This window comes from Megalobrama amblycephala, linkage group LG6 (genome assembly GCF_018812025.1).
Source record: "Megalobrama amblycephala isolate DHTTF-2021 linkage group LG6, ASM1881202v1, whole genome shotgun sequence".
In the NCBI taxonomy this organism is placed as follows: Eukaryota; Metazoa; Chordata; class Actinopteri; order Cypriniformes; family Xenocyprididae; genus Megalobrama; species Megalobrama amblycephala.
The window spans coordinates 9,690,385-9,715,666 of NC_063049.1; the positions used below are offsets into that span (position 1 = coordinate 9,690,385).

The following is a 25,282-nucleotide window of genomic DNA, read 5'->3' on the forward strand; positions in this document are numbered from 1 at the left end:
AACATTTGGTCCCAAACTAGCTCTGATTTTTTTTATTTATTTTTTTTATTAAATCTTCAATCCCGTTATTTGCCCTGTAATCCATACTTTTTTATACTTTTACGCTAATATGTTTCATATTAAAAATGTATGCATTTTTAAGAGCATATTTTTGTAATTTGTACCCTATTTGTGGAAACACACATCACTGCATTCTCTCAGTAATGTGACCTGTTAGCGGTTCTGTTGACCTCAGACTGACCTTAGCATAGGAGTAAAAAACTGTCACATAATGACAAAGAGAATCAATCTTATTACAGCAGGTTTCTGGGCTGAAGTGTGAACAACATCACTTTCATGTTTTAAGTTTTACAACAAACATTCACACCAACAAACTTAACATTTTATAGTCCACCATCAGGGATTTTAATGTAGGGCAATCTCAAGCAATTGGGATCATTTTACCACCATTACTGAATTGTCCAATAAAATGACGCTCTGTTCCAAACTCCTAGATGCTCTTTGTCACCACAGTATTTGACCTGACAATCAATTCTGATTGGCTAGTGAGCTGACAGAAGGGACACCACAGACATGCTCACTGGATGAATGCTGAATGATTCTAGTACCTGTTTTAGTCAGGGGGCTGGAAAACAGCTGCTGCAGAAGTTTGTTCTCTGACGTTCTCAAAACCACCACAATGTCTGCAGGAAGAGTGTCACGGTTCTTCTCCAGAAAACCACTGACATTATACAAGACCTGACAGGAGAAACACAATTATTTTAATAAACAGAATTATTACACGTTTACGTTTGAAAAGATTTGTTAAAGAAAGTAATACTTTTATTATTTTAAAATCAAACAAACATGGCTATGAATTTTGTTATTGATACTGCATTTGATGACTACTGAAAGTTATTGATAATGCATTTTATTTCAGCTGTTAGTACAATAGCATCTAAAAAAAGAGTTTCTCATTCATATAAAGCAGTAAGTACTGCCTGAAGAAGAAGAAGAAGAAGAGATTTTATGAAAAAATATTCAAGCTCTTTACCTTGCCAGCATAATGCTGGATCCCAAAGCAAAGCTCCACACGCTTGGGTGTCCAGAAGTACTTGTTTCTCAGGTTATCCTGAAACTTATCTTTATTACAAACACTGAAAGTGAGTGAAGAATCTTATTAAACAGATACATCTTCATCATTATTCAAAATAATTGGAATAGTTATAGTCATCTCACGTACATATCATCTCATACATAAAATTATTTAAACACAATGAGAACTATTCAGTTAATACTTTGCTATTTAGCATTATCATTTAAAAAGAATGTGTACTTTACAGTTTTTCTCAATTGTTTACACACAAATATTGGTACTTGAGACACAATGACCACAACATGTAACTCATGCACCAACCCCCTGAACCAATTCTGCTAAACTACAAGCACAATTCCTGCTTTACACTCACATTGCAGTTCTAAAACACACTTTTTTTAAAAGACTACACACAATTCTCTGCATTTGGCACAATTTTCGGGCAGAAAAATCACTTGTTTTCACAAGGAACACACTGCCATTCAAATATGCACACTGACTCATCACATGGGCAAACACCTGTCACACATTTTTACAATTACATGTATGTATGTATGTATGTATGTATGTATGTATGTATGTGTATATATATATATATATATATATATATATATATATATATATATATATATATATATATATATATATATATATGTGTGTGTGTGTATGTGTGTGTGTGTGTGTGTGTGTGTGTGTGTGTGTGTGTGTGTGTGTATGTATGTATGTGTATGTGTATATATATATATATATATATATATATATATATATATATATATATATATACTACAAATATTTTACAACACACTTATGTATGTACTGTCTGTAGTAAGTGTAACTCTGAACCAAATAAAGACCAAAGTCATTATGATGAATGGAGAAGTGTTTTCCATTCATCATAGTGTTTTACATAGAGCACATCAGTGTTCAACTGGTTCTTATAAATGTCTATTCATATGATGGTTTGTGTGTGTCATTTGAAAACAAAATACCATTTTGAGAAGAAAGAACATTGTTTTGAATGTAAAGTTTCATTTTGCAGGAGAATTGAGGGGTTTTGCCCATTGTGTGTGTGTTTTTTGATTTGTGTGTAGAGTTCTGAGAGTATGAGGCATGCTTTCAGAAAATGTGTGTAAACAATCAAGAAAAACTGTAACGTCATAGAAGTGATTTTACATGAACGAGTACTAATGCGGTGTTCACTCAGCAAATATGCAGCAATGATGAAACACTAAGCAGAAAGTATTACCAACGAGTGTTTGGTCGGTGGCCTGTGGGAAACGGCTCTCCTCATCCAGCAGAGACAGTAAACCCATGGGCTTCTGAAGAAACATGTCTAGAATGGGCCTGTTGTCCTCGTATTCCACCAGACTGGCATCTACACCCTCACTCTGATACTCTATCTGAACAAACACACACAGACACACTATTTCATAACAGATGTGTATACCTTATAATTAGGGATGTTGATTTAATGCGTAGTTTAATTAATTAATTATGGAAAAATAGAATGCAGTTATAATGCCCCTAAAATTCATTTTTGCCCTGATATCAAATTCGATATTGTTTATGTGTAATAAATTCTATGTTGAATCAAATTAAATATTTCTTTCTAAAGCTACTTTTTGTAATGTCTATTTGATGCTTTTCTCATTTAACACAATAATGACTTTAAATTATCTTTTGGGGGTAATTTTAACTCAATTACCATCATGTCATACTGTACCTTAACATCACTAAGAATGTGTACAGATAACAGTAAATACATGGCAGTACATGCAGAATTCATTATATCACAGATCATGTGTAAAATATGTAAAACATTCTCAAAGCAAATCAAAACTTGTACCCTTAATTTGCAGGGGAAAAAAGTACACTTTAGAATACTATTAAAAGGAGTACTAATATAATAAATAATAGAAACAATAGAGAAATAATAAACTTCAAATTAATATACTTCAGTGAGAACTAAATGCAATGTTAAATGAAATGTATCATATTTCGTAGTTTATTAAGTACATCTTTAAATGTAATTTCAGAATTACATCCGTTGTCTTTTATATAGGTTGAGGTGTACTGCTGAATAGGGGTGGGAGGGTTTGAAAAAAAAAAAAAAATCAAACCGCTTGCACCGCGGTTCATCCCAAATCTGACGCATCTATAATATGGTTTGTTGAAAACAATGTGTAAAAAAAAACAGACAGATTCAGCTAATGTATGTTTCAGTTGACGGATATGCATTCTGGTTTCCCAGTATGTTACAACAGCGATGATCAAAAGAACATGGACAAAACAGTCGCTCGTTGTAAACAAATGTTCAATGATGTGCCGAAAGCTCTATGACCAGTCATTTACGCCGTCATCACCTGGGAGTTGATAGTCCACGAGCGCAGGTGAGACCTGAACATCTCACATTGCTACCGGTGTTTAAAGATGCCGTACACGTGTTTTCAAAAGATGTAATATAAGTCTAAGGTGTCCCCTGAATGTGTCTGTGAAGTTTCAGCTCAAAATATCTAATAGATTTTTTTTTAATTCATTTTTTTAACTGCCTATTTTGGGGGATCATTAAATATGTGGCGATTCAGGCTGCGGCCCCTTTAAATTCTCGTGCTCCCCGCCGCCGGAGCTTGCGACTGCCTTAAACAGCATAAACAAAGTTCACACAGCTAATATAACCCTCAAAATGGATCTTTACAAAGTGTTCGTCATGCAGTATGTCTAATCGCGTAAGTATGGTATTTATTTGGATGTTTACATTTGATTCTGAATGAGTTTGATAGTGCTCTGTGGCTAAAGCTAACATTACACACTGTTGGAGAGATTTATAAAGAATGAAGTTGTGTTTATGAATTATACAGACTGCAAGTGTTTAAAAATTGAAAATAACGACAGTCTTGTCTCTGTGAATACAGTAAGAAACGATGGTAACTTTAACCACATTTAACAGTACATTAGCAACATGCTAACGAAACATTTAGAAAGACAATTTACAAATATCACTAAAAATATCATGGATCATGTCAGTTATTATTGCTCCATCTGCCATTTTTCGCTATTGTCCTTGCTTGCTTACCTAGTCTGATGATTCAGCTGTGCACAGATCCAGACGTTAATACTGGCTGCCCTTGTGTAATGCCTTGAACATGGGCTGGCATATGCAAATATTGGGGGCGTACATATTAATGATCCTGTTACGTATCAGTCGGTGTTATGTTGAGATTTGCCTGTTTTTCGGAGGTCTTTTAAACAAATGAGATTTATATAAGAAGGAGGAAACAATGGTGTTTGAGACTCACTGTATGTCATTTCCATGTACTGAACTCTTGTTATTCAACTATGCCAAGGTAAATTCAATTTTTAATTCTAGGGCACCTTTAAACTAAACTCATTTAAACCTTGACATACAACACATGTGTATCAGTATCAGTGTACTAGATCTTTGAATCATGTCTTAAAGGGACAGCAGTCTAATATTCCTGCTCTATGTGTTTTAATGTTAATCAAACGACAAAAGACGAAGAAATCACTCTTGACTGAATAGCTTTTGTAACTTCAATAATGTTTCAACTTTATTTAATTATTCAAAGAAGTTTATATGAAGTGTTATTTTATATTTGATTACTGTTAAATACCTGAAAAACCTGTAAAGCATTGTTTATTTTATTTGTATCTTAGCTCTCATGTATTTATTTGTGCTGTTTCTTGTAGTTAGATTATTTGTTTTTATTTTCTTCATCTTTATCTGACAATTGTCCCATTTTTTACTGAACATAGCACATACCGAACCGTACCGAAACCATGACACTAAAACCGTGATACAAACCGAACCGTGAGAAATCTGAACCGTTCCACCCCTACTGCTGAATGTACCGACAAGCATTTATGGTAAACTAAAATCTACTTTAATGCCATTTCTATTGAAACTTGTGTGTTATATATTTACATTTTTTGTAATGAAACATTTGTAATGATGTAGTTGTAAATTAGTACATTTAAAATATATTAACTATAAATGTAATATTGAATAACACACTTGATTAACACAATTGAATGTATAATCAAATATTCTGCATGAGCTTTATTATGTTAGTTAACTCATCAAGTGTACTTCATTAAGGAATGACAAAAGATTATTAAAACAAAATTTTTCAAATGTATTTTAAAGTAAAACTTAATTTGGCATGACAAAATGCACTTTTTTAAAAAGTCTCTCTAAGTCCTTTTATTTCATTGATATAATATTATTTGCAAGTACAGTTTTAAAAAACTATACTATAACTATACTATACTATAAGATTTTAAGTACACTACATATGCCACATATGACACGACTGACTGATTTGACTAATTCATAAGTCATAAGAAAGTGTCAGGCCACTTGATAGACTGAACAATGCTTCTAGAGGCACAGAGTTTCTACTGAGGAGAAAATATCATTACACATTTCACTGATTTTTGAAGTTTCCATTTTCTTTCTTTGCTATTTAAACTGATACAGATGTATTCAAGGACAAATATTGGTGGGTTTAAGATCAACTTGAACTTGAACCGTTTAAAGGTGTTTGTGCACAGAGAAAGTCTTACCTGTTCCAGGGCAAAGATATGCTGATTGAAGTAGAACTGGATCTGTTCGTTTGCGATGTTGATACACAGCTGCTCAAATGAGTTCTTCTTGAAGTTTTCGAAACCAAAGATGTCCAAGATCCCCACATTCATTCCACTCTCAGCCGCACTTCAAAGACACAAAGAGCCAAACATTAGCTGACCGTCACAACACATTAAGGCCTTAACCACGCTAATGACCCAAACAACTAAATATTTCACAACCTGTCAACCAAGAAAACACAAAAACAAAGACCTTTAAAAACAGTATGTCATTTCAAATTACAAAGAGCTGCTGTGCTCGTCTATGAACATTCAGTCAAACGCGATCTCCTCCAAACTCCTCAGACAGCGACCAGAGGTCACCTTCTGCTCCCGCTAACAGGTTATTAGTGGCAATAACGTTGAATGCGCTGCTGATTGGAGTGGAAATGGCAGAATTTGGATTGTGTGTATCGAGGTGGAAGACGTGAGTTTCTCTGACAAGCCCGTGGCTGAAGTCTGACAGGATTCACTCGGATCAATGAACGGCTTTTCCACTCTCTCTGAAGTCTTTTTAATCATCTGCATATAATTTTTTTCAATGTAACTCTGTATCAAAAATTTATACAAACCTCTTTTTTTATAGCTCTTTTCTTCTTTTGCTGAGGATATTAATATTCTGAGCTGGTTAGACTGGAGGTCATTGCTGGAGATGCTTGCGCATGATTCAAGGAGGGAGAATGGGATGAAAGTTTAGAAAATACCTTTAAGTTATCATTAAATTAACTTGATATAAAAGTCAATGCACAAAGATAAGCTCAACGTACATACTGTAGCTGAAAAAGCCTGCCTGGATCAGGCTTGGAAGATTTTTTTATTTTATTTTTTTCAGCAGATAAAAGGTTGTTTTCTTTTTATCTATTGGTTTGGCTGGTGACCATCTTAAATTACCACTCGTGTCAATTCCACATAAACAAAATTAAGCCCCGCCCTACATTTTTTCTTGTTCGAGAAGCCATTTCACTCAGATATGTCATAATAGAGAAGAATCGCAACCTCTGATTTATGCCAACTTTTAAATGTAACTTTGCTGATTTTCAACCTGTTTTGTATTGTTACAGTGTCAAAAGTATGATAATGAACAATGTTTACTCTTTCTCTGTGTTACCGGGACTGGGAAATTCATGTGTATTTGTCAGCAAAAAAAGTTTTGACTGCTGCAGGGCTTCTGTGAAAACTACAGATTATACTTCCACATTTTGGCAAATACGTTGGTAAACTTAAAAAAAAACGCTGGCAAAATTAAAAACAAAACAAAAACAAAAACAAAAACAAAAAAAAACATCAAAATGTTTAAGTTAAGAAATTCAAAGTTTGTATAAGCAGAACTGGCAGATTATTATTTTGTACTCATACATTTTGATTGCTCTTAACAATTTAACTTAAACAACTTAAAATTATAATGTAATCTCAACTTAAATATTTTTAGTAGTAGAAACTTGCTAGCTTAAACTAAACTATATCAGTAAATGCTAACTTGCTCATTGGTAACAGGATGCTTTAATAGCATTAGCTTAACAATTGATGAATAAGTTCAGCAATATAGAACATTTGGTTACACTTTATTTTAAGGTGTCAGTATTACAGTGTAATTATGCATTTAAGTACTGAGTTATAATAATTAACTACATGTACTTACTATATAGTTAGGGTTAGGATGAGGATTTGTTTTAGGGTTAATTGCAAGTAATTATGCATAATTTATAGTTATTACAGTACTCCAGTAACTACAAGTAACATGTATAACAATGACTGTAAAATAAAGTGGTACCAAACATTCAACATATACACCGGTTCTCAAACTACGCTCATGCTCCACTCGTCACCATGATGAAAAAACTCAGCATAACAGAAACTCTTCTAAATTAGAATAGCAAAACATTAAACACTACTAAATCTCCCACTTAACATTACTCTTGCACAAAAAATAAATAAATAAATAAATAAATAAATAAATAAATAAATATTATATATACATACATACATATACACAATGCCCTCCAAAAGTTTGGAAATGCCCTAGAAAAGTGGGGTTTTGGACAATATTGGCATGAATCCTTTTTAATTTGTGATAATTTACGAAAACATATTTTATTACGTAAACAGTTTATACACAGAAAAAAATTACATTTTTGATTCATCAAAATATCCACCATTAGCAGCTATCTGACCTAAATTTGGTTCTAATTGGTTCATTGTATTATAAACTTTAATTAGCAATCAACTGTTGAAGCTATTAAGGTGTGCTGACCCAAAAATCTTTTACAAACCTGGGCCAAGTTTAAACCAGTAACCAGGTATCACAGCTGGCAAAGGGGCATGTCTGACTTTGACATGTATATATTGCCATTATTATGTAATCAAAATGAAAATTATTATTGCTTATTATATATATATATAAAAACACTTAATTTTTAGCATTTACACTCCCCATTTTGAGTGTCATGGCAAAGCATGCAGGTGGGGAAAAAAGTTAGATTTAAGTTTGTCTAAATTGTCTTTCTATAAACAGAACAAAATAAAAAGTCTGCCATGTAAACTCGTAAAACGTTTTTTTGTGATTACTTTGTGTCTACGTCATCACGTCAAGAGGTCGGAGGTTGTCAGAATGCACAATTGCAGCTGCAAAATCAAACGAGTAAAACTGAAACAACACACTGATTAAATACACTGAAGGAACTCAGTGTATCATTACTACGGACATGCTTTTGCTTTTCTTCGGAGGGAGGGGTAATATTGAGATGCTCCTTAGAGATGCACAGCCACCAAAAAGGTCAGCTTCCTGTGCCCGTCTTTTCCTCATACCTTCCAGCAGTAATATGCTACAAATTCACGCTGTTGCTTGATTAAGAGCAACACTTTACATAAAAATAGCATGCATTAGAAATAAAGGAACTTCATGTTGACAGGAATAAAAGGCGGCAAACAGTAAAAATGGAACACTATGGCAACAGCTTTCTTACCTGTAAGCGACGGTGTTTTGCTTTGGGCGGAACTGACAGAAAGGAAGTTTCTTTCAGTTTTTCCCCTCCGTTTGGCCTAAAACACTTTGTTCATGGTCATCAAGTTTGAAATGTTGACTACAAACACAGAGGTTTTCAGATTTTCCGTCACAGCGTTCTCTCTATAATTACAATTCTTTGCAGCCTTTAGCCACTGCCAGTGGTGGCAATGACAACATGCCCAGTGCATTATGAGTGTTTTCCTACCTATTTGTTTTCTCTAGTCAGGAAGCACCAATTTCAAACATTTTTTCACCTTTCTACTGCTGTCACAGTTATGTTCAGTTCGTTTTAGTTTTCATGGACATTCAGTTTGTTTTCATTAGTCACATGTCTTCCTTTGTTCAGTTTTCCTGCCACCTTTTAGTTGTCATGGTAATTCATTTGATCATCACAGGTGTTCCTTATTAGTTCCCTCATTAATCATGTATTTAAGTTGCTGCCTTTGCCCTCTTCAGATGTCTGGTATTGCTTATGTTAATGCACTCTGTTTTGTTTTGGATTATCTTTGAGTCTTCTAAATAAACCTTGTTTGATTTTTGTCTTCATCTTCTTTGGAGCAACCCGTAACAGAATACCAGACCAAATGAGAAAAGCAAGGAACATTGCTTCTATTAATGTTGCCCCAATGAGGAGGATTCCAGCAGCCTCGTCCAGCCACACCCCACAGACGTCTAGCAAGCCGACCCAGAGCACAGCCCATCTACACCCATCATGCCTGAGCCCCCTGCAGACGGAGAGCTTCCACCTGCCACTAACACGGAGCCTGCGACGACAGCACCCACTAAAGCCCCGGAGCTGAAGTTCCCATGTGAGTCTGACCAGGGGTGTGAGCCGGCAACAGCCGTCCCGGTGGGGATACTGGTGGAGTTCGACACTGGGGAAGACTGGCTTATAGACTGGAATTCAGAGGTACTGCTTCCCACCCTGCCCCACCCTAATCTTCCTCTCTTACATCCACCATCGAGCACTGCCAGTTCTCCAGCCCTGCCTCAGCTGTCCTCCTGCAGCCCCTTTAGGTAAAGTCTCTGTGTCTGCACTCACCAGCATCGGCAGATCAAGTATATCCTGTGGCTCAGCTTCCGGCCTCTGATCCTCTCGTACCACCTCGGGCTGTCGACATGTTGGCTTCACCTTGTCTCCTACCACCCTTGGCTCCACCAGAGACCCTCGACCATGAAGCTGTACCAGGCTCCCTTGTCCTGTCGGCTCCCCCTTTGTCAGTTGTCACCATTGCACTACGGACCTGCGAGCCTTCTGCTGCGCTTCGGCTCCCCACCCCTATGGCTGCAGTGGGATCCTCCTTCCCCCCCGGATTTGCTTCAGGTCTCGGGAGCTCTGATGTCACCTCGGGCGTTCGTCACTGCGGCTTCACCAAGGCCTCCAGTTCCAGCGCCATCACTCGATCCCATCAGCTCTCCGTCAACACCTTGGAATCCCCTGAGATCCCACGGAGGTTGTCGACCACGCCTACTCCTTGGCTCCTCCCACCAACGCCGCCGCCATGGGCTGTCATCATCACCGTGCTCTGGGTCGGTAGCATCTGGTCGCTCCTCCCGTAATCGCCCCCATGGATGCTCCCTCCAACAGTTCCTCCATGGAGTCTCTGCCTACCGGCCTGCCTGTTTCTGCCAGCCCTCGGCCTGCTCCTCCTTCAGCTTCTTTGGAGCAACCCGTAACAACTGCATAGGCAGCCAAGCTTTATTGAAAGCCCATTTTGCCAGCGGTGAAGAACCCCTTTAAGTACACTTTTAAAACCACAGCCATGAAAGCATGCTGAATTACACTTAGGAGTCTCCTGCTGTGAGGAAGGCCACTTATGTGGATCTGCATTCAAGTCGCCAAACCCGCGTGACTGTCACATTCGTTTTGGGGCTGCCCAGAGGATCAGCTCCACCTCCGGGCAGCGCCGTAAATTCTACTGTCAATCAGCGACTCCTGAGCAGACCCATGTCGGATCCGCAGATGCGCACGCACCTTTACTGTAACGGTTGTATCAATTTGCAGGTCCCAAACGGACCTGCCGTGGAGGTAAGGTTTTAATCGCGGATGCGGAGCGGATGCAGCGCGGAGCCACGGTGGGTCCGCGATCCGCCTTCATTGCGGATCCGTCACTGCGTGCAAGTAGACGCCAATACGGGTCCGTTCGCAGATACGTTCCGGAAGCTGCGATACCTCCGATCCGCCGCGGAGTTCTTTTGCTGTGAGGGCTTTTATTTAATTAATACTATATTATCTGCAAGTACAGTTTTTAAAAAAAACATTTAAGATTTAAAGAACACAACAAGTGCACATCTTTTTCAACAAGGATGATGACAGTATTTTCATTTTTGGGTGAATTATTCCTTTAAGACAATCTTGAAATTTAAAATTGGTCTAAGCTATGTCAATGGGCTATGTGAAATGGTAGGCTTGGGTATATTTTAACATTAAACCGAAGGATGCAACCATGATGATTGTGATAATATTTTGCTGTACCAGATGTTAGTGTCAGGCTGCAGCAGAGCATTAATGCGGTTCACAATCCAGCTGAAGAGGCGTCCATACAGGGCTTTAGACATGGCATCTCTCACATCAGTGGCCTTATCCACAGTGTTGGTGCGAATGATGGTTTCTCCTCGAGTTACCACGCAGTGGGAGGTCAAAGCTTCTTGAAGCTCCTCAGAGCCGATACTGAGCAGAGCGGCCGCTGTAAATACAGAGAGAAGAACATCAGGAATGGATCTGTAACTCGTCTTTTGTCTCTCATATGCCAATTTATTATTGACACATTTGCAAGATTTATGTCATGAGGAAAATGTGGGTTCTGTAAATGCAAACCTAGAAACGAACAGTCATTAAAGGGAAAACAGCTTTCAAATAATCATTTAAATAAGCCACTTACCATTATCTAAGGCCTCAGAGTTGGGCACCTCACTCTTGTCGCTCTGATGTTGGGAGCTGGTGGATGTGAACTCAATATTTCCTGTATTTAAAATGGCTGCTAGAATTCTGTACACAGAATTCACTTCCTGTATATAAAGATATAAACTATTTTATATAGAAGTATGCAAAAAACATGGAAGAAAGCCTGATTGACAAAATGGTATCTTAAAGGGATTGTTGAACCAAAAAAAATGAAAATCCTGTCATAATTTACTCACCTTTATGTCATTTCAAACCTGTATGATCATCTTTCTTCTGTGGAACATAAAGGAGATATTCTGAGGAACGTTAGGATCTAAACAAATTTGGACCCCACTGACTTTCATTTCATGGACAAAAAGCTCTAATACATTTTTTTTTTTTTTTTATGTTCCACAGGATAAAGAAATTAATACATGTTTGAACGACATGAGGGTGTGTAAATTAATTTTTTTAAGGAACTATCCCTTTAATAATTATTGCATATGATTAAGAAATATAAATCAGGATTTCAGCTGTACCTCCTCAGTAAATCCTATGATACGGAAACAGTCCTGAATGGCAACAAATTGCTCCTTGTACAGTTTGCTAGAGATGATGTCCTGCATTACTTTACCATTAACACAATCAATATATCTGAAAGACCAGAAAAGTAACATGAATCTCTAATCTTTATCAGTAATATTGTAGATACGTTAACTAGAATTACACATCTTTTTAAGCACTGATTTTGTTACAAATAAACACAAGAACCTGGGGGCAGTTTTGTTGGGTAGTCTGTATTTCTTGAGGTTGTCTTGGTGGTAAAGACCAGCATAGATATAGTAAAATATGTGGAAGTTTTTCTCTCCCCTGCAAAAGAAAATATACGATATGAAGAGTAATAAATGAAAACCAAAATGTGGGAAAGAACTGTTGAAAAGTTTAAAGTCAACATGAAATCAAAATCAATTGGTCTTATGGTAAATGATTCAGATGGTTATTCACACATTATAAATCCAAAGAAAACTGTCTGCCACACCTCAGAATTTTTTTTAGTTTTTGACTGATGTCAAAGACCACTTTTCACCATCCAATCAATCCCCTATGGGTAAAATCAAGTCCTGCCCTTAATGTTTTTCTTGTTAATACTGTGTTACACTCAGAAATATGTCACATTACAAAAGTAAAATGGGTTGTATGTTGACTTTAACGTTCTGATGGCCACAGATCTAGGCAAAGTGGTTTCTCACGTAGCCTGTTTGATGACTCTTGATTTTTCCAGAAGATACTCAGAGATCTTAGCACCCATCACCGCCCCTGTTGGTGTGAACTTCATCTCCAGGTACTTCCCAAAGCGGCTGGAGTTATCATTAATGGCCGTGCACGCATTACCAAACGCCTCCACCAGGGGATTTACTTGAAGAATCTTCTCACGAAGTGTACGATTATTAGCCTTGAAATAGAAAACAACAGATGATGTTTGAAGAGTCTGACCCAGATTTTTTATCTGCAAATCTTACAGCCATAGTTCATTATGTTACTAGAGGGAAAATCATCAAGAATCCCATAATCATACATGAAAGGTCGGCTACTGAAGTATTTCTTTGAAGCATATGAGTATGTATTAATTGTATTAGGTATTAGTGTATCAAAGGTGCGAGTACTCAACCTTGCCCAGAAATGTGAGATGTTGGACGATGAGGTGGGCACTCTCTGTTTTACCAGCTCCACTTTCTCCACTAATGATTATACACTACACAGACAAAAACAATGAAAACATATAAACACTCATTAATGTACAGAGCAAGCACATACATGGATTAACATACCCAGAAGCAACGTGTAATATGACATGTTTTTTTGTCCACTACACGACAAGAATTTAGGTGTCAAACCGCATTATCTGACACAGTGACTATCATAACAGACAAAAATATTGTGTAGTCTGAACCCACCATTACACTGTTATTAGACAAACTAAACAAGTGTAAAAAACTGTTAAAAAAGAGACCATAGATGAATTACACATAAGTGTTAAAAACAAAGACAGCCTACTATGTCACTGAGCCATGTCTATGTTAGATATACTCTGTATTGTTTTAGAACTGAGAGTGCAGACACACATAAAGCAGTACCTGGTCTTTAGAGAGAGTGACCATGCTCTGATAGGCTGCATCAGCAGTGGCAAAGATGTGTGGGGGGTTAGTGGAGCGTTTCATCCCATGATAGAGCTTTGAGAACTGAGAACAGAGACATTTTCAGACAGGAAACTACATCTTAGTTCACTCTCTACAAGGAAGCTAACTTGAAGTGTACTCCACATGAATTACGCACTTGATCAAAAAAACTGTATGCATTAGACATTAATTATGCCCTATTGCACAGCCTGATGTTGCTCATCTCACCTGTGGAGAGTAGATGCTGAGGGTCTGGAAGGGGTTAAGGGCTATGAGGATATCACCAACATACGTGTAGATCTGCAGCTCCTGATATCGCTTGTGAAGATGTGTAATGATTGTTTCCTATAAAAGAGAGATGCTGGAGATGGAAATGTTTCTTTGCTGTTTATACTACCAGAGAGTCACTGAATTCACATCGTTTAGTAATAGTTTGTAATTGAATTTCATTACATTTTAACATCAAATATGAAATAGCATTTGCAACTCATTTTATTTTCGTGATATCAGACATTTTTAATGGAGTTCTGCTATTCTTTGGAATAACATGCAATGATCGTACTCAATACGTCCAGGAACGTGTATTATGAAAGTAACTAAGATTTCAATACATTTTGAATTCATGTTGACTCTAGATCTAAAAGTAAAACAAATTCTGTATGATTAAGATAACAAAAGCCTTTGCTTAAATTCCAGCTAGATCATCTACAGTCAATACCTCATCTAAAACCTCCAGGTTCACCAGATCATCATCAGGACAGATCTCAATGATGAGGGTTTTCCGAGTGTTGATCCGCTCATGCCTATAAAAGACAATACAGCAATGTTACAGCCTCAATAAATATTAAAAACAACAAAGATATATTCAATCATAAACAATTATTTTTATTTTTTTATTTTTTTATTTTAGGGAAATGCAAAACTCAGTGCCATGATTCTAAGCTGTTGTGGGAGGTTGCCAGGGTGTCACTATGCAATTTCTATGGTGTTCTGTGGGGTTGTGGTGTTCTAGATCAGGAGTGTCCAATCCTGCTCCTGGAGGGCTACTGTCCTGCAGAGTTCAGCTCCAATCCCAATTAAATACACCTGAACCAGCTAATCAAGGTCTTACTAGGCATACTAGAAACTTCGTCTGTCACCCCCCATTCACTATTCCCTACATTACTCCACTAATATAGTTCACTTAAGGAAGTGAATGAAAATGAGTGAGTGAATTCAGACACTGAATGCGCCGGAAAGGCTGCCGCTTTTGCATAGTTTGTGCTAGCTGTTTAATATTTATTTAAACTTAGCAAACTAGCAGCTCCAGTAGTAATGAAAAGATTTATCTTCATGGAAATTATGTATAAATCTTAATTAAACAATTTAATAATCAATTAAAAAGGAATTTATACCTGTATGATATTACGCTGTAGCTACATTGGACCAGTGGTTTGGAGCCACTACAAATGGCTGTCCACTGAAATAGTGCCTTATTTAAGTGTAGCCTATATTTCAGACACAGCCTTCAAGGCAGGTGTTGAGAAGAGTTGGAGCTAAACTCTGCAGGATAGTGGCCCTCCAAGAGGCCCCCTCCGTTGAATTCACATTCAGTTTAGATCATGTTCCAGTTTAAGCACTCGCAAGCACTCCGGTTTAAGCACTCTCTCAGAGTGGCAGTGTCTCTCAGAAGTCAAGATGGGCAGAGGATCACCAATTCCCCCAATGCTGTGGCGAAAAATAGTGAAGCAATATCAGAAAGGAGTTTCTCAGAGAAAAATTGCAAAGAGTTTGAAGTTATCATCATCTACAGTGCATAATATCATCCAAAGATTCAGAGAATCTGGAACAATCTCTGTGCGTAAGGGTCAAGGCCGGAAAACCATACTGGATGCCCGTGATCTTCGGGCCCTTAGACGGCACTGCATCACATACAGGAATGCAACTGTAATGGAAATCACAACATGGGCTCGGTGTCACGGTTGCACACAGAAACAAGATGGTAAGATCCAAGTGCAGCAGTTTAATAAAAGGGAAATCCAAAATCATACATCCAGCACAGGCATGGGTCAAAATCCAGAGTGACAGTCCACAGAAAACAAAAGCCAGCGGTACAAAATGTGCACATAACAGAATATAACAAACCACAACCAAGGACAGAAACAACTGAGACTAAATAGACAGACACTGATAATGAAACACAAAACAGCTGAGTGCAATGATGAATGGTGATTAGTCCAGGGAGTGTGTATGGGAAATGTAGTCCATGAAATGGGTGAACAGAGTCCGGGATGGAGTGCCCTCTAGTGGCTGAAAGGGCACTCTCACTGGTGATCATGACATTACCCCCCCTCAAAGGAGCGGCTACCAGACGCTCCACCAGACAAAACACAAACACACAAAAACTCAGGAGGGAGGTGGACAGGAGGAGGATCAGGGGGAGGGACGGTGGGCCAGATCCAGGGTGCCCAACTGATAGCCAGGGCGGTGCTGGAGGAACTGACCAGGCTGGTTCCAGCGGTTCTGGAGTCCTGGCTGAGTGCCAGGGCGGCGCTGGAGGAACTGACCAGGCGGGCACTGGCAGGTCTGGATTCCTGGCTGAGTGCCAGGGCGGTGCTGGAGGAACTGACCAGGCTGGTTCCAGCTGTTCTGGAGTCCTGGCTGAGTGCCAGGGCGGCGCTGGAGGAACTGACCAGGCGGGCACTGGCAGGTCTGGATTCCTGGCTGAGTGCCAGGGCGGTGCTGGAGGAACAGACCAGGCGGGTCTCAACGGTTCTGGCAGCCTGGGCAGAGGCGGCAGGGCAGAAGGCTTGGACGGCGGCGGCAGGGCAGAAGGCTTGGACGGCGGCGGCAGGACTAGCCAAGGGTGCTTCGAGGCCATATCAGGGCGAGCGGGCAGCTCGGTAACGGCCTCTGTGGCCGTATCAGGGAGAGCGGGCAGCTCGGTGACGGCCTCCGTGGCCGTATCAGGGAGAGCGGGCAGCTCGGTGACGGCCTCCGTGGCCGTATCAGGGAGAGCGGGCAGCTCGGTGACGACCTCCGTGGCCGTATCAGGGAGAGCGGCCAGCTCGGTGACGGCCTCCATGGCCGTATCAGGGAGCTTGGGCTGCTCTGGGACGGCAGCGGGCTCGGGCTGCTCTGAGACGGCAGCGGCCTCGGGCTGCTCTGGGACGGCAGCGGGCTCGGGCTGCTCTGGGACGGCAGCGGGCTCGGGCTGCCCTGAGTCCATCACAGGACTGACAGGGAAAGCATGCGGAGCTGGAGCGGACTCACTGGCTGGAATGGACTCACTGGCTGGAGCGGGCTCTGGAGTGGACTCACTGAGTGGAGCGGGCTCTGGAGCGGACTCACTGGCTGGAGCGGGCTCTGGAACGGACTCACTGGCTGGAGCGGGCTCTGGAGCGGACTCACTGGCTGGAGCGGGCTCGGGCTGTTCTGAGTGCATCCTCCAGGCACGCAAGACAGCCAAAATATAAAAAGTGAAGACAGCCCTCCTAGCCATCACGGGACTGACAGGGAGAGCATGCAGTACTGGAGTGGACTCACTGGCTAGAGCGGGCTCTGGAGTGGACTCACTGGCTGGAGCGGGCACTGGAGTAGACTCACTGGCTGGAGCGGGCTCTGTAGTAGACTCACTGACTGGAGCGGGCTCTGTAGTAGACTCACTGACTGGAGCGGACTCACTGACTGGAGCGGACTCACTGGCTGGAGCGGACTCACTGGCTGGAGTGGACTCACTGGCTGGAGTGGGCTCTGGAGTGGACTCACTGGCTGGAACGGGCTCACTGGCTGGAGCGGGCTCTGTAGTGGACTCACTGGCTGGAGCGGGCTCTGTAGTGGGCTCACTGGCTGGAGCGGGCTCTGTAGTGGGCTCACTGGCTGGAGCGGGCTCTGTAGTGGACTCACTGGCTGGAGCCCTCCTCCTCCGCTTCCTTTTCTTCCGTGTGGGAAGCGAAGATTCAGCGCCCACCTCCTCAGTGATCTCAGGAACGGACTCACGAGCTGGAACGGACTTACTGACTGGAACGGGCTCTGAAGCGGATTCACTGGCTGGTTGTCTAGGTGAGGCCCACTCTATCCGATGGCAGAGATATGCGGCAAACTTCCAAAAGTTTAAGCTCTGTAGCCCTTCCATCTCACAATGAGACAACGGCTCGTCAAGGCAACCATTAAACAGGTCTTTCAAAGCCGCGTCATTGTAATCCAGCCCCACCGCCATCGCCCAAAAGACCTTTGCAAAGCACCCTACCTCCCATCCTTCTTGCCGTAGGGCTCTCAATGTCCGAACTTGAGCCATCCGTTCTGTAATGCGGGCCGGGAAAGGGATCCGGAAATCCATGCTGCTGGATCAATATAGTGGTGGTTTGTTCTGTCACGGTTGCACACAGAAACAAGATGGTAAGATCCAAGTGCAGCAGTTTAATAAAAGGGAAATCCAAAATCATACATCCAGCACAGGCATGGGTCAAAATCCAGAGTGACAGTCCACAGAAAACAAAAGCCAGCGGTACAAAATGTGCACATAACAGAATATAACAAACCACAACCAAGGACAGAAACAACTGAGACTAAATAGACAGACACTGATAATGAAACACAAAACAGCTGAGTGCAATGATGAATGGTGATTAGTCCAGGGAGTGTGTATGGGAAATGTAGTCCATGAAATGGGTGAACAGAGAGTCCGGGATGGAGTGCCCTCTAGTGGCTGAAAGGGCACTCTCACTGGTGATCATGACACTCGGTAATACTTCCAGAAAACAGTTCAGAAGCCTGCATCTCTGATGGTATGGGGTTGCATGAGTGCGTGTGGCATGGGCAGCTTACACATCTGGAAAGGCACCATCAATGCTGAAAGGTATATCAAAGTTCTAGAACAACATATGCTCCCATCCAGACGTAGTCTCTTTCAGGGAAGACCTTGCATTTTCCAACATGACAATGCCAGACCACATACTGCATCAATAACAACATCATGGCTGCGTAGAAGGATCCGGGTACTGAAATGGCCAGCCTGCAGTCCAGATCTTTCACCCATAGAAAACATTTGGCGCATCATAAAGAGGAAGATGCAACAAAGAAGACCTAAGACAGTTGAGCAACTAGAAGCCTGTATTAGACAAGAATGGGACAACATTCCTATTCCTAAACTTGAGCAACTTGTCTCCTCAGTCCCCAGACGTTTGCAGACTGTTATAAAAAGAAGAGGGGATGCCACACAGTGGTAAACATGGCCTTGTCCCAACTTTTTTTGAGATGTGTTGATGCCATGAAATTTAAAATCAACTTATTTTTCCCTAAAATGAAACATTTTCTCAGTTTAAACATTCGATATGTCATCTATGTTGTATTCTGAATAAAATATTGAAATTTGAAACTTCCACATCATTGCATTCTGTTTTTATTCACAATTTGTACAGTGTCCCAACTTTTTGGGAATCGGGTTTGTATTTGTCTCTGATGTTCACCAATGCTGGATTTACTTGAAAAAATTTACACAAAAAATATAAAAACAGTAATATTGTGAAATACTATTATGATTTAAAATAACGGTTTTCTATTTAAATATATTGTAAAATGTAATTCATTCCTGCGATGGTAAAGCTGAAGTTTCAACATCATTAGTCTTCAGTGTCACATGATCATTCAAAAATCATTATAATATGCTGATTGGGTGCTCAAGAAACATTTCTGATTATTATTATTATTATTATGATTTTTTTTTTTTTTTCAGGATTCAATGGATAGAAAGCTCAAAACAACTGCATTTATTTGGAATATAAATCTTTTGTAACATAAATGTCTTGACTGTCATTTTTGATCAACTGAATCTGCCCTTGCTGAATAAAAGTATTAATTTCTTTAAAAAAATAAATATATAAATCTTACTGACCACAAACTTTTGAATAGTAGTATAAGTCTTTTATCATTCACCTGGTTAAAAAATGTAAGTCTGATCACATGTAATGGCACATCTCAATAAGCCTCATAATTTGAGGTATCATTCATGTTCACAGCACAATTGGTGTAGAACTAGTTAGTTACATGAAAGGTTAATACTTAGTGTTAGAGGTTTGTTGAAATCCCTAACCCTAAGTATTAGGAACAGTAATAGTGATGCTTGCCTTAGCAAACACCAAAAACAAAAATCTATGCAGTTTCAGGATCTATGCGGGTCTATTCTCTGGGGTTTAAAGGCTATTATAGCGTGTAGTGAATGCACTTCATCAGCGTTTGACCCTCTATTGTATTTCTGACCTTTAGATCATGAGGAAGCAGCTGCTCTTTTCACAGCTCTTAAAACCCATAGGGCCCTGGGGACATGACAGCGTACAGACGCAATACACTATGCTTTATGTGTGCGAGAAACAGACTGAATGTGTGTGGCGCTGTTTCTGTGTGTGTCAGTGTACCCTCACTCTGTAATCACTTCACTGATATTTGCCATCAGTGACTAAACAGAGAGAGCACAGCCAAGCTCATAATCTCATTACGTCTCTCTCACTGTCACTATCAGGCTAGCAGATTATAAGTGGCCTGGGGAATGAGGGGCTACAATCTGGCAACCTAGTGACTGCTTATTCACAATCACAGAGCGTACCAACCCCTACTTTCTCAGAACAAGGTAAAATTGTCTTTATAGACATTTAAGAACAAGAGTAGTGTATATCCTGCCCTGATCAGTGTGTCTCAGTCATGTGGGATGAAGAATGTTGTAAAATCCTCTTTATCGCATTGAGTTCATCAGGGTTAGATTAATTCAGGACTGTCCTCATCAAACCCTGAATCAGAGATGGTTAGAGGGTTAAGAGTACTAATCTAACACTCTAGTAGAATTCAGATGTATCTTTGTCCAGAATAAATCTCCCAAGCAACAAACCCAACATAACCCCATGCACAACTGAACTGATTAAAGTGAATGAAGATGTCATTTATTTAAAGTGCATTTGTATATACTGGCTTATCGAAAATCGTGGGTTCCGGTTTAAAGCTGTTTTGTTCAGTTAGTCTATAAGCTAATAACACTTCACATAGACAAAATTTAAAGAACCCATTGATGTTCAGAACACATACTGGCTAGCTTTACTGACTACAGAAATGAATGTGGGTTTTCTTAATTTTTCTGGTGTTTATTTATTTAGAACATAACAGAAAATACAATGCATATTTTAAAAAGACATCACAATAAACTAAGGTATTTCAAAGTAAGCTAAATTAATAAAGAAAATATTTTTTAGTTTTCTCTTGAGTGAAAATTCCACTTTCATATTATAGATAATTTAATTTTTGTTGTAAAAAGGCACAAAAGAATTATATTTAGCAACATTTTGGCTTATGTCTAAATGAAAATATATTGATTAAGTATGGTATATGGTCTTTTATACTTTGTATGAATGCATTTGTCTTTGGGAAAATAAATATTTTTGATTAATATTAAATTAAAATTTAAGGTCTGAACCAAGCCTAATAAATAAAAATATAATTTAAGTAAAACGAAATTTGGCTGCAACAAATTAGACTAACAAATTTTAAGTTGGTCCAATATATCTTTTTTTTTTTTTTTTTTTTTTTTCAGCGTACAAAAGTTTGGGGACAGTAACTAATACTTTTACTCAGCAAGGATGCATCCAGTTGATCAAAAGTGACACTAAAGACATTTATAATGTTACAAAAGATTTATATTTCAAATAAATGCTGTTCTTTTGAACTTTCTTCAAAGAATCTGGAAAAAAATTATTGCGGTTTCCACCAAAAATATGAAGCAGCGCAACTGTTTTCAACATTGATAATAATCAGAAATGTTTCTTGAGCAGCAAATCAGCAAATTAGAACAATTTTTGAAGGATCATATGACACTGAAAATGTAAGTAATGTAATAAAGCTGAAAATTCAGCTTTGCCATCACAGGAATAAATTACATTTTAAAATATATTACAATAGAAAACAGTTCTTTTAAATTATAATAATATTTCACAATATTACTGTTTTCTCTGTATTTTTGATGAAATAAATGCAGCCTTGGTGAACAGAAAAGATTTCTTTCAAAAACATTATAACATCTTATTGACCCCAAACTTTTGAATAGTTGTAATACTATCATTTTTTGTTTTGTCGAAGCAAATAATCAACAAATATAGACCTCATCTATAGAATCATGCTGTTTTTCAGACTTTATCCAGCTTTTGAATACAGTACACAGAAACATTTTACACAGTTTAATACTTATATTTGACATTCAGCAATGGACACTTTTAAACAAATCTAAAGGCCAATGTGAGTTAATGTTATAACTCAACTACTATGAATACTATAGACAGGGCTGTCATATAATTCACAAGGCCTGGGACAAAATTTTGCAGGCCCTCTCCCCTCGTCAAGATCTGCAGGTTTTGAGGGGTCTAAATGAGAATTTTGGTTGGTAAGCCAGTGGAAAGTCTTTCATTGTGTTTTACTGTATCATCTATAGCAGCATCAGAGATATCAAATTGACTTAATAGAAGCTGTTGATGTGATGCAACCCGACAGAATCTAATGCTCCTGTATCCAAGGCTCTCAGGATAAACCTGATAACACTGCCATCTGCTGGAAAGAGGAAACTCTCAACACATAGGTGATAGATGACACAGTAATATAAAAAACACTCTTAACCGGCACAGTCTGATTCATATATTTCTAGATTGTCACAACAGCAAGTCTCACTGTTTCACATTTAGACATGATAAATCCACTGCGACAGCTCTGCATCTACAAAGGACAGTGATTAATGCCAGTCAAGCTCCTCACAATGACCGCTGTCATGGTCAAGGCTGCCAGATCTTTGGTCTGACCCTGAGAAGAATCGAAAACTCCTGAAACCATTTCAAAATGACAATACATGATTGGCAGGCTATTATAAAACTACTGGTGATGTTTAACACGCTGCCTTTTTTTAAACGTGCCGCAATGTATTTTTCTGCAGCTGATGAACATATCGATCTCATTTCAGAAAAGAGCCGAGAGGTCACTTTACACCTGCGGTTTGTGTTGTGGGCAGGATGTACCTGGTCTTGGTCCTGCTGCCCACGTCCTGTTGCTCACGGATGAGGACGGACAGCTGCTGCCTGAGCGACGTGTCTTTTCCATGAGCCTGTTTAATGAACGGATGCTCCAGCAGATGCGTCACTGATGGACGTGTCTCAAAATCTTTTATCAAACACCTATAAAAGACGAGACGAGAAGAATAACATAAGCTGTGAAAAGAGAAAAGACAAACAGAAAGAAAGAGAGCAGAGAAATGCAATGTGACAAACTACACATAAAACAGCAGGAGTTTTCCATATACGACAGTAAAATGAACATGAAAAATGAGTAATACAGGATAAAAAGATCCTGTATAATCATGTATAGGCCTTCAGCAAGGTAATAAGGCATGTCACCTGTACATCTTCATATAGCTCCAGTCTCCGATACACCTCACAGAAACCTCTCTGGGTCTGAACTGAACATCTGACCAGCCGCCTCGCTCGGTCTTGCTCTCTCATCACCATAGTATCAAGTGTAAACACTCTTATCATGTGTCTTCAGGCCTGTCTCTGTTGACTGCACAGTGGCCTACGGCTCCATACCTGTTGACCATGGCTTATGACACCATTTTTATATTTCTTATTATCTCTTTAACCAGAGTTATTTCCATTGACAATTTGTGTTTTGTAGCTGTGCCCTTGAGAAAAAGAAGTGTCCTTAATTGTATTGAAGTGCAATTAAATGTGCACTTGTAGTATATTTAAAATCTTAAAAGCATATAAAAAAAAAACTGTACAAAAAATACAATATTAATGAAATTAAAGGCCACTTATGTGTACTTAAAGAAAGAACACTTCATTGCTGTGTTTTTAACACTCTAGAGCACTAAGTGTGTTAAAATTATCCCACAATTAACCTCAATCCATCCTAGATGTATATGACTTTCTTTTTTCAGCCAAACACAATCAGAGTTATAATAAAAAAATTCCTGGCTCTTTATAATGGGAGTGAATAGTACCTTATGGCTTGTTTCCGCCGAGTGGTTCGCTTCAGTTTAGTACAGTACAGTATGATTCGGGAGGGTAAACTCTGATTTGGCTAGTGTTTCCACCGCCAACAGTACCCTTACTTGAAAGTAGCGATTGACGTAATTCTCGTGTGAAGAAGAAAGTGACAGTAAACAACAATGGAGGACATACAGCAGGTTTGTTTGAGCAAAAGCTGAAGGCTGCAAAAGGAAAAACAGCCGAAAAATACACATTGTGTTGCAACGATATTGTGTTATCATGTGTAAGTGACGATTCTCTGTCAACCAATCAAAGTTCTGCAGTGAGTGTAGCTCCACCCTTTTGGCACCGGTACTATTGGTACTATTGTGCTAGGTACCCCAACGGAAGGGTGCCAAAAAAGTGGTACAGTACGGTTTGGAATTAGGGTACCATTCACCTTCTGACAATGGAAACGGCAAAAATTGTGTAATGTACTGTAGTGAACTGAACCGCACCACTCGGTGGAAACGAGCCATTAGATTTTGAAGCCCAAAGAAGTGCATCCATACATCATATAAGTAATTCATACGACTCCAGGGGGTTTATAAAGGCTTTCTGAAGCAAAGCAATGCATTTTTGTAAGAAAAATATCCATATTTATAACTTTATAAACTATAATCACTGGCTTCCGGTAACAGCCACACACAAGTCGAGTTTCGGAGGAAGAGTGACCTCTGTGAAAAACACAACAGATATATTCATCTCAGAGATGAAAGTACATGGATTGTATTTCATGTTGCGTTTATTAATCTGGATTTCTCACAATTTGTGTGCTTTTTTTGGGGCAAATCGGAGTGAACTGCGGCATTAATAGAGTCTCATGAACACGCAGTCGTGCACAGAAGACCAACGGCCAAGGTCAGGATTTCTGTTAAATAATACATTAAATTTCAGTTTGTTTTTTACCAAACCCTATAATATAACATCTGAACACTTGGAATATGTGGCACGTCACATGGGATCATTCCGTGATACTTCGTGTCCTTTTTTTTAAGAGTTTGTCCATTGTCCATTCATTTTAGGGTGAACTTGTCAGGGTTCTGTCATTTCGGTTGGGTTTATTTTGGTGACAGATCTCTGACACTCCTATTGTCTTGTCTTTGTGTAAGCGTGCCGTTTTGAGTTCACATGGTCCTTGATTATGCTGTACGTGCAGAGCACAATGTTCGGATCCCGGCATTTTGTCTAGTTTCGGTTCAGTGTTTGTGTTAGGACATTCATCCTCCATGCTTTGTCCTTGTACTGTGCTGGTTCATTTTGCATCCCTACTCATGCTTCCAGTTTTCGGTTGTTCTAGTGTAGTCTGTGGATCTTCTGCCTACTTTCCCTGTTGTGTTTTGTTAGTTTTGTTTTGTTAGTTTTGGCTTTTGTTTCCCCTGCTGGCTGACATCTGGATTTGTTTTTGCCCAGTTTTTTGTATTGCATTTATTTGTCAATTAAGATCCTTTTGTGCTTCCCTGACTGCTC

The 25,282-nt window shown here is 39.3% G+C and overlaps 1 protein-coding gene across 1 annotated transcript; it reads right to left on the bottom strand.

The window, feature by feature from the left end:
• Positions 1-513: 513 nt before the first annotated feature.
• LOC125269860 (myosin-IIIb-like) lies at positions 514-23,370 on the bottom strand. The gene is made up of 15 exons (XM_048192883.1): positions 23,180-23,370; positions 22,805-22,960; positions 14,503-14,587; positions 14,013-14,129; positions 13,743-13,847; positions 13,277-13,360; positions 12,858-13,060; positions 12,379-12,477; positions 12,147-12,261; positions 11,606-11,732; positions 11,200-11,410; positions 5,660-5,807; positions 2,322-2,475; positions 1,034-1,122; positions 514-738 (listed from the first exon to the last, which is right to left on the bottom strand). The coding sequence occupies exons 1-15, from the start codon at positions 23,191-23,193 to the stop codon at positions 529-531; spliced, it is 1,917 nt and encodes a 638-aa protein (XP_048048840.1). The 5' UTR covers positions 23,194-23,370; the 3' UTR covers positions 514-528.
• Between the last annotated feature and the right edge of the window lie 1,912 nt (positions 23,371-25,282).

Excerpts from the sequence above, each read along its gene's own strand:
- LOC125269860 (XM_048192883.1), bottom strand. Across the intron at positions 13,061-13,276 it reads ATCTCACATTTCTGGGCAAG|GCTAATAATCGTACACTTCG; the intron begins GTTGAGTACTCG and ends TTCTATTTCAAG. Across the intron at positions 12,262-12,378 it reads CCCAACAAAACTGCCCCCAG|ATATATTGATTGTGTTAATG; the intron begins GTTCTTGTGTTT and ends CTGGTCTTTCAG.